The following is a 9787-nucleotide window of genomic DNA, read 5'->3' as shown; positions in this document are numbered from 1 at the left end:
GTTTGCAACCTTAGCCGAAAAAAACATAACGCTAACTAATGCTGCGGTTCAGGGAAGGAGACCAGAAGAGTTTTTTTTTTTTTAATGGTTGTCAATGGAGGAGAGGCTTCACTACGCTGAATAAACTGTTTTTGTGAGGACATAGCTTATCATTTAATGAATCGACAGCCCTTCGGCTAATCTTAAACGTGTTTGCTATAAAACATCCGTCTTATATTGATCTATTTTTATGTGTATTAAGAGTTTACACGAAAAAAAAAAAGCTGTTCTATAAGAGAAGTCACGGTGCGACAGGTGTGATTCTGTTTACGCCACTTCTCATTCATTTCTATGGTATCCACAAACAGTGATCGATGGTTGCACAGCTCTGAACGAAATTCAATGACATCAAGGCTGTAATGCTGAACAAGCTAGTCGAGTTCTTCAGACTTACTGAAGGTAAGTGAGTTTGATCATGGTTTGAGCTAAACTCCAGGGCTGGATTTGAGGGAGAGAAAAAAAATAATAGTACAACCCGCTGAAGAGATGTAGTAGCCTATGTCACAGCCTCGCTTTCATTCCCGTTAAAAACCAAAGATGGCGCTGCTGTGAACAAGGTAAATCACACATCAGGCTAGTGAATTCGTCTGAGGTAACTTTCTCTATAATCGATAACTGAGACGCGAGATGGCGTTTTAAAACTTGTTTTAAAAATGGCTGTGAATTCAAAGCTAACTGGGGGTAAAGCTTTTCCAAGCATAACAATTTTTGAGTGACGTAGTCATGCTGCTCTTACAGCTGTAATAACAGTCTGTTGATTGCTCCTTGAGAGGCTGCGAGCCAAAGCCCATCAGAGCAATGAAAAATCTCAGTTACGGATTGATTGGCACTCATACAGTGGGATTGATGACCAGTGTTAATTACTTAGAAATGAATAATTCAGCCTGGATGAAAACGAAGAGCCCACAGTCGATAAGAAAGCTCCATCTGAGAAGATAACAAATTCCCATGGGGAGAGAAGACATCAAGAGCACTTACAGTGAACTGAAGCGTAGACTCACTGGGCTGATCTCCAGACTCCAACATGATTCAGCCCCTCCCACAGTCCCGATACAGGGCCCATCTGTGTGTGGAGAAATATAGGCCTACACGATACACGATGTTGCATACATCATTGCATTATAGTGTCACTGTCATCTCTTTTCTTCATTAGTGAAATAGGAAACAATTAAATGCTAAACTGTTTCAAGAAGTAAAAACGATCTTACAGTCACGTTATTGATCTAGTCATTGGAGCAGCAGCGCCATCTGGTGGAGATTTGATTTTGAAACTTTTTCATGCCAAGGACTCCCGAAATAAAAATATAGGCTCTTCCTAAAATATTGGCTAAAAACCCATGTACACAATCCATCTATATTGTGTGGGAAAATATTACATTTAAATATTTGCATTGTCATTTTACTAAAATAAATTATGTTAACAGCATATCTGAGATTTACATATTACACTAATCTTCATAAAGCAAAATAAAATAGTAAAAACATAACGAAAATAGTAGTGAATGTAAAAAACTAATAATAATGATTTAAAACACTTTGACTGGACAACCAGTTTAAAAGTACCCTGTATTAGAAAACATAATGATAGTAAAATGGTATTAATTTTGATTTTAATTATTAACTTTAATTGTGATTGTGAAATGTTCAGTAAAATCAATTTTATTTTGTTCTACTTTTATTTCTGTCACTCAAACAGCATGTCCTGTGTCCGGTGTACTTTGGAGCGTAGGATCAGGTTATTTGTCAGCTCACTGCGGAATAATAAGGGACTGAATTTAGTTTGAAACATGGCTTCATTCATTCTTGTTCTTTTCCCATCTATTTTGCTGCAGGCCTTCGCAGGTAAGACCTACACAACTATTTACCTCATAAATCAGACTTCTGAAAGACTTGGCATTTGTCTTGTGACTCTCTGAGGGTTAATAATCAAATTGACACGTACGCTTTCAGTAGTTCTCCTCTAGTAAAGATTCTCTCAAACTCTGTAACAGCCCCAGGTTCAGTGTTCTTAGATGGGGAGAAAGCTGACAGCATTTTGTGGAGACGCAGACGAGCAAACACAGGACTGTTTGAGGAGTTTCTGAAGGGGAATGTGGAGAGGGAGTGTATGGAGGAGAAGTGTGTCCTGGAGGAGGCCAGAGAAGCCTTTGAAAATGATGAAAAGACAGTGAGTAGACAAGTTGTGGTTCGTCATTTGTCATTGCATTGTGTAACACGGCAAATGTGTTTTTCAGATGGAGTTTTGGGCGGGTTATGTTGGTAAGTCTGTTAAATCATTAACTTTTATATTTACTTACACTAAACGGTGAGGCAGTGGAGATGTGTGTTGATTTCTGCTGACAAACAAATTATTTGAACTGGATATTAATACCGTATGAAAAAAGACCAGTTGTTGACAAATGATCCTGTTTGTTAGACGGGGACCAGTGTAAATCATCACCCTGTCAGAACCGAGGCACATGTGAGGACCAGATGGGCACGTACACCTGTAACTGTCTGCCAGGCTTTGTCGGAAAAAACTGCGAAATAGGTTAGACAGGATCTCGCTTTCCTCAAGCGCACAGTTTGAGTGCACCGTGCTCCCAACGTTAAAAGATGTTTTGTTCTGTTTCTCAGTGACTGCCAAAAAGTGTGATGTTGATAATGGTGGCTGTGAGCATTTCTGTGTTCTGCTGGAGTCTCGCGGGACAGTATGTCAGTGTGCATCCGGATACAAACTCACAGAAGACGGATTCAAGTGTGAGCCTATAGGTGATTTATTTACATCTTTTGTCCTGATTGCTCCAAAAAAACATCTCAAAGAGCTACTTTCATTCTTAAAGCTTCTCATATACAGTATTATATGACGAAATACCAGAAGTGGCATTTAGAAAGACACTGCAAGCACAATTTCAGAAAAAAAACATGTTTTTGTATGTGTTACCAGAGAAGTTCCCATGTGGCAGAGCTAGTAAACCAGCTATGAAAACTTTTGCAAAAGGCGCCACCTCTGTTACGAACACATCTGCACAGTCTTCCAATAGGACAATCAAATCCACATCCAACATACTCAAACCGGACAATCAGACAATCCCCACAGATTCTAAACCGAAAGAAGGGACAATCTCGCCATCTCGTGTTAAACTGCCTAAGTGGACTTTTGATGAGTATTTGACGTCGCCTACAGTAAGTGCTCCAAAAAGCCGTATTGTTGGTGGAAATGCGGCCTTACCTGGAGAAATCCCTTGGCAGGTAAATACTGTAAAGTTTAGGTGTTTTAACGGTCAAAAAATGTCATCTAGAAGTATAAAAAAAGAATCTAGGAGTAAATTATGGAGTTACTTGTGTATCTAAAAAACAGTGGTTCTCAATTCCAGTCCTCGGGACCCCTTGCTCTGCACATTTTGTATGTCTCTCTTATCTGACACACTCAGTTCAGTTCATGGAGTCTCTCTGATGAGCTGATGATCTGGTTCAGGTGTGTTAAATAAGGGAGACATACAAAATGTGCAGAGCAGCGGGTCCCGAGGACTGGAATTGAGAACCACTGATCTAAACCAATCTGTTTATGCACCAAAAATGATGTAATTTATCCCAGTTGACTGCTGATCTGTAGGTGGCGCTGGTGTCGCGCTCAACGCAGCAGGTGTTCTGTGGAGGCTCCATTCTGAACCCGTTATGGGTCGTCACTGCAGCACACTGTCTGCTAGGGAGCAAGAATGGATCCTTCTTCATCAGAGTTGGTGAGACCCTACAACAGAACAACAGCAGAATTTTACAGCCAATGAAACAGATTAACATAAATTGATATATGGTGCCAAGTACTTTGCTTAATATTTAAATATATAACATTATAAAATATGTAAAAAGTATACAGTACATACCTACAAATAATTAAAATACAATACAAACTCATTGTTTGGCTGTACACTTCAAAATTAATTTCTTAATAAAGTATCTAAATCCTTACAACACAATAAAATGACATAAAACCCCCAAATCATTTGAAGATGATAAAGACTTTAGAAAATATATCTTGAGTTATGTTTCTTTTACTTTTTTGTCATTTTGCCAATAGGGCAAAAAACAAACAAACCCCAGAGTATTAAAGGCACAATATGTAACTTTTTTGCTTTAAAAATAGCAAAAATCACTATATCTATGTTATATATATATTTTTTTGTGTACTTACATTATCCCGACTGTTTCCAACAACTTTCAAACCAGGAGAAATTTGTAATTTAATTCGAAGACACGTCCCGTTTCTTTATTTCCGTTTTGTCGCCGTCAATGGCGTCATATCCGCGTTCTCCCTGGTTTCCGCTCATACTGCCATAGCAACCAGGGGTGCGTTTCCCAAAAGTATCGTTGGCCAAATATGGTCGCAAGTTCCGTCGTTACCAATAGAGTTCAATGGACATTGCAATGAACTTGCGACCATAGTTGGCCAACGATGCTTTCGGGAAACGCACCCCAGAGCTATGAACCAGACCCCTCTGATAGTTTTTTTTTTTTTTTTTTTTTTTTTAACCTTTATTTAACCAGGAAAGTACTCGTTGAGATTAAAAATCTCTTTTTCAAGAGTGTCCTGGCCAAGATAGGCAGCAGTACAACCATACATACAACACAGAATACACAATAACATAAAACAACTAAAATAGCAGATACATCAACCACAAATCCTTAGCATATCATGCAGAACAACTACAGCCAGATGTGGCTGCTTCCAAGTCAGTTAATATCCTCTTAAAAGTAACCAATGAGACAAGCTTATTAAGTTTCAAATTTTTCTGTAACTTGTTCCATGCAGAGGGAGCAGAAAAGTTAAACGCCTTTTTCCCCAGCTCAGTTCTAACATTTGGTACAGACAGAAGAACAAGATCCTGGGACCGAAGATTGTAAGTCCCAATATTTTTTACACTGATGTAGGTCAGAAGGTAGGATGGAAGAAGACCTAAAATAGCCTTGTATATAAAAACATACCAGTGTTGAAGTCTCCGTGTTGACAGAGAAGACCATCCAACACGTTCATACAGTTCACAGTGGTGAGTGAGGACTTTAAGACCAGTGATGAACCTCAAAGCTCCATGGTATATAGTGTCCAGAGCATGTAAACTTTGAGACGAAGCATGCATATATAAAACATCACCATAGTCAATAATAGACATAAAAGTACCAGCAACTAACCTCTTTTTAGATTCGAATGAGAGACAGGATTTGATTCTAAAATAAAACCCTAGTTTAAGTTTTAATCTTTTTGCCAGCTGCTGAATATGAGAAGTAAAAGAAAGAGATTCATCTATTAAAATACCAAGATATCTGTATTTAGAAACACATTCAATCTTCTTACCCTGAGAAGTGATGATTGAAGGCAAATTTAATTTGGATTTTGAATTTGAAAAAAGCATTACTTTTGTTTTTTCTGCATTTAAAACAAGTTTCAGATCATAAATGTTCTGTTGAAGCATATTAAAATCAAATTGTAATTGGGAGAGGGCCTGGACTGCTGTAGGTGCTGAGCAATACAGTACAGTGTCATCTGCATAAAAATGAAAATTTCCTTTCAATATGTTATGATTTATATCATTTATATATAGGATGAAAAGCAGTGGACCCAGCACTGATCCCTGTGGCACGCCTTTTGTTATTTTGAGATAGCTAGAGGTGTTTCCCTCCGCCTGCACACACTGAGTTCTGTCTGTAAGGTAATTAACAAACCAACTTACTGTTTGTTCAGAAAGTCCAGCCCTCCACAGTCTGTGCTTAAGCACTGTGTGGTCCACTGTATCAAAAGCCTTAGAAAGGTCAATAAAAAGGGCTGCACAATGCTGCTTTTTGTCTATGGATTCAATTAAGTCATTTAAAACCTTAAGAGCTGCAGATGTTGTACTATGCCTTTTTCTAAAACCGGATTGAAAGTCAGATAGAACATTTTTACTGTCTAAAAAAATCTTTAATTGATCACTGACAAGAGACTCTAAAACCTTGGCCAGGACAGACAATTTAGAGATCGGTCTATAGTTATTTAATATAGCAGGGTCACCACCTTTTAACAGGGGAACCACAAAAGCTGATTTCCAGATGGACGGAATGACATTTGTGTTCAAGCACCGATTAAAAATATTAGTTAAAGGCATGGAAATAAAATTAGCTGCTAACTTTAAAAAGTAAGGATCCAATTTGTCAGGGCCTGCAGATTTTGTTGTGTCCAAATGTTTGAGGGCTTTATCTACGTCTGAAACTGTAATAGGACTAAAACTAAAACACTGAGTAGAAGGTTCGGAACCAACAGTCTCCACTATGGGGGAACACTTATGTTGAGTATTTAGTGACTCAAATAAAAATCCTGAGGCTATGAAATGTTCATTGAAACAATCAAGAATTTTGGTTTTGTCAGTAATTGTTTTAGAGTCTATCACAACGCTTGAAGGAAGCTCCTGACCTTTACTGTTTTCTGATAATGATTTGATAGTTTTCCAAAATTTTGATGGGTTATTCAGGTTATGAGTGGTTTGAGAAAGAAAATGATCAGCTTTGGCTTTTCTAATTTTGAGAGTACATGCATTGCGCAGCTGCCTGAAAACCAGCCAGTCAGAGTTCTCATTAGATTTTCTGGCTTTTGCCCATGCCACATTGCGGTCATGGATGATATTTGCTAAATCCAAAGAAAACCAAGCATTGTTTCGGCCTTTAACTCTGTATTTCTTTAATGGAGCGTACTTATTAATTATATTTACAAAGCCTTCATGAAAGAGGTTCCAGGCACTATCAACATCTGCACTGTTATAAATTTTTTCCCAGTCAAAATTAGATAAATCATGGAGAAAGTCTTGTTCTGAGAAGTGCTTCATATTACGCTTGACTATAATACATGGTTTGGTTTTTGATATTTTAGTATTTCTAACTGTAGCTATGACACAGTGGTCACTGATGTCGTTTGCAAATATGGAAGCAGTGGAGTACTTATGAGGAACGTTAGTTAAAATTACATCTAATAGAGATGATTTTTCCGGGTTTTTAAAGTTTGGCCGTGTGGGACTGTCACCACTTGGTCAACGATGCTTTCGGGAAACGCACCCCAGAGCTATGAACCAGACCCCTCTGATAGTAACCAAGGCGACTGACGTGGACAAACTGTGTAGTTCGTAATGTCTATCTGCACGCTGTTGTTGTTTCGTTCAAACATTATGGACCATGGCAAGCAGACTTTGGATAAAAAAGGAGAACTAAAACGAGAATCAATATCAGCGCTGTGTTTTCAAGATGCCGAGAGCTCCACGTCCGAGACTTCGACCACTCCTACATGTACTTTATTAAACATGTGAGCACATTTACATAAAACTAATCAATGTTATATAGTTCAACAATGATAAAATGTTAGAATATGATCTGTATGTTATTCTAATGTTGATCTAGCTTACTGCTAGTCTCATACAGACAAACTAACACATAAATTTCAACACATTCAAATGCAGTTTAGTGTGATAGTGTAATGTTAGACCAAGTAAAACAGCGCTGCGTTACCTCACAAGTTTAATTTGTCTAATAAACTGACCTGTGAGTAGTAATTCTGCACTTGCGTGTAGTTCGGTAGAATGAAATGTCCTTTCCTTTTATATCCGCAGGACTCGCGTCGCGTGTGGAGCTGATAGCTCTCTCTTAGCAATCCCGAACTGCTTCATATCACAGTCATGATAAAAGCATCGATGTATTCAGTCATCCATAAACATTATTAGATCGGTCGGCTTGACGTTGACGACAAGATCCATAATTCTTAGCAAATGTTGCGTCATCAAACTACGCCTTTGTTATTGTAAGAGGTTAGCGACCCCTAGCGGCGAAAAATTCCATACTGTACGTTTAAGATATAGAAATATACAAAAATATATTTAAAAATATACACTACCATTCAAAAAAGTCAAAAAGATTTAAAAAGAGAAAAAGAAATAATACTTTTGACAGGAAAAAACGGTAGTCATTTATAATGATACAAAAGATTTCCATTCCTCAAACTTTCTATTCATCACAGAATCGTGAAGCAAAAAAAATGTATCAGCATATTAGAAGGATTTCTGAAGAATCATGACACACTTAAAAGAGGGCTGACAATTCCATCACTAGAATAAAATACATTTGAAAATATATATATTTAAAAAAATAATAAAAAAAAGTAACACTATTTTATTTACTATAGTAATAACTATAAATTATGCATAATTACACATGCAACTGACCCTAAACCGACTCTTTAGTAAGTACATGTAGTAAATCACTACTCGGTACTTAAATGTATAATTACACTGTAACAAGCACACATTAAAATAAAGTGTAACCAAAAATGATATTAACTGATTTTAAATTGTAATAATATTCCACAATATTACTGTTTTTACTGTATTTTTGATCAAATAAAAGCAGCCTTGGTAAGAATAAGAGACTTAATTCCAAAAATATTATCTTATGCAGCTTTGCTTATCAGGTAAATTTAATATTTTACAAATCTTTAGATATTCTAACTGAAATGTTATTGATTAAAGACCAGTTATTAATAATATTAACAACCATGTTTCACAGGGGAGCATGACGTCTCCAAGACTGAAGACACAGAACAGAATCTGGACGTCACCCGTTTAATCTGTCATCCCCGTTATGACTCCAAGTTAAGCCTCTACAATCATGACATTGCCTTGTTGCGGCTGCGCACCCCCATCCGGTTTACTCCAACGGTACGTCCCATCTGCCTGGGACCCATGCTCTTCTCCAACTCACTGCTGCAGTCTGGATCTCTGGCCACTGTCAGCGGCTGGGGACGTCTACGCTTCCAAGGACGAAGTGCAGGGATTTTACAGAAGGTTGAATTGCCTTATGTGGACAGAACTGCATGTAAGGAAAGTAGCAGTGACCAAATCACATACTTCATGTTCTGTGCGGGATACTCTAATTCTGCTAAAGACGCCTGTCAGGGGGACAGCGGAGGACCTCACGCCATGCGCTACCACAACACCTGGTTCCTCACAGGCATTGTCAGTTGGGGAGAAGAATGTGCTAAGAAAGGGAAGTATGGTGTGTACACACAGGTTGGGAACTATTATCGTTGGATACAACATGTGATGGGTGTTACTAAGGGAGCACTGCTTACAAATGTGGACCAATGATCTTTAGTTCTCTTTAAGTCTCAGACATAGAGAAAGCAACATTCAACATTCATGATTGATAATTAAGTTGATGTTTGGCTAATCAAGTCAAATAAAAAGTTTTGATTGTTCCTAATCCATTGATCCCATTGTAATGGATAGCAATCATGCTCCGCCTCTTAAGACCTGGCTGGCCAATGAGATTCCATCATTAAAGCCTGTGCAGCATTTCATCAATTATGCATGACTTAGTGTCTTCACTGTCCCTCAAGGACATTTAATAATCGATAATTATACTCAGTAGCACAGTTTTCTCCTGTGGTCTAATGAAAGCAAGCATGTTATTAAGGAAAGTTCTGTCTTGCTGCATGGTTAGAACCTCTCGTTCAGACAGCAAAGGAAACAAAATGCAGCCCATCAGGCTTTGAACTGCCACCGCATTGAGAGGGAAAACTAGAGGAGGGTGAGGGAGGGAAAACTAGAGGAGGGTGAGGGAGGGATAACTGAAAATATCTGACACTAGAAACCTACTTAAGATTTCAACAGCGTTCTTAAAAAGACTCGTGCCCTAGTTCTGAAAATCACTGGATCTTACCCATAAAACTCTGGAGGCATCGGATCACTCACATCTCACC

The 9787-nt window shown here is 38.1% G+C and overlaps 1 protein-coding gene across 1 annotated transcript; it reads left to right on the top strand.

Moving 5' to 3' along the window:
- Nucleotides 1-1734: 1734 nt before the first annotated feature.
- Nucleotides 1735-9392, top strand: f9a (coagulation factor IXa). The gene is made up of 8 exons (XM_084429664.1): nucleotides 1735-1881; nucleotides 2031-2206; nucleotides 2274-2298; nucleotides 2456-2569; nucleotides 2656-2790; nucleotides 2966-3270; nucleotides 3635-3761; nucleotides 8593-9392. Exons 1-8 carry the CDS (start codon nucleotides 1827-1829, stop codon nucleotides 9171-9173), a joined length of 1518 nt encoding a protein of 505 aa, XP_084285790.1. The 5' UTR covers nucleotides 1735-1826; the 3' UTR covers nucleotides 9174-9392.
- The last annotated feature ends 395 nt before the right edge of the window (nucleotides 9393-9787 follow it).

The sequence above is a fragment of the Rutilus rutilus genome (assembly GCF_951802725.1).
Source record: "Rutilus rutilus genome assembly, chromosome: 14".
Lineage (NCBI taxonomy): Eukaryota > Metazoa > Chordata > Actinopteri > Cypriniformes > Leuciscidae > Rutilus > Rutilus rutilus.
The sequence above is the reverse complement of the archived record's forward strand: the minus strand, read 5'-3'. Positions and strand labels throughout refer to the sequence as shown.

What these genes read in the sequence shown, in the direction of transcription:
- f9a (XM_084429664.1), top strand. Translation starts at nt 1,827, where the DNA reads ATGGCTTCATTCATTCTTGTTCTTTTCCCATCTATTTTGCTGCAGGCC. An exon ending in CGGAAAAAACTGCGAAATAG is followed by an intron (nt 2,570 to 2,655) that starts GTTAGACAGGAT and finishes TCTGTTTCTCAG; the next exon opens with TGACTGCCAAAAAGTGTGAT. An exon ending in ATCCTTCTTCATCAGAGTTG is followed by an intron (nt 3,762 to 8,592) that starts GTGAGACCCTAC and finishes CATGTTTCACAG; the next exon opens with GGGAGCATGACGTCTCCAAG.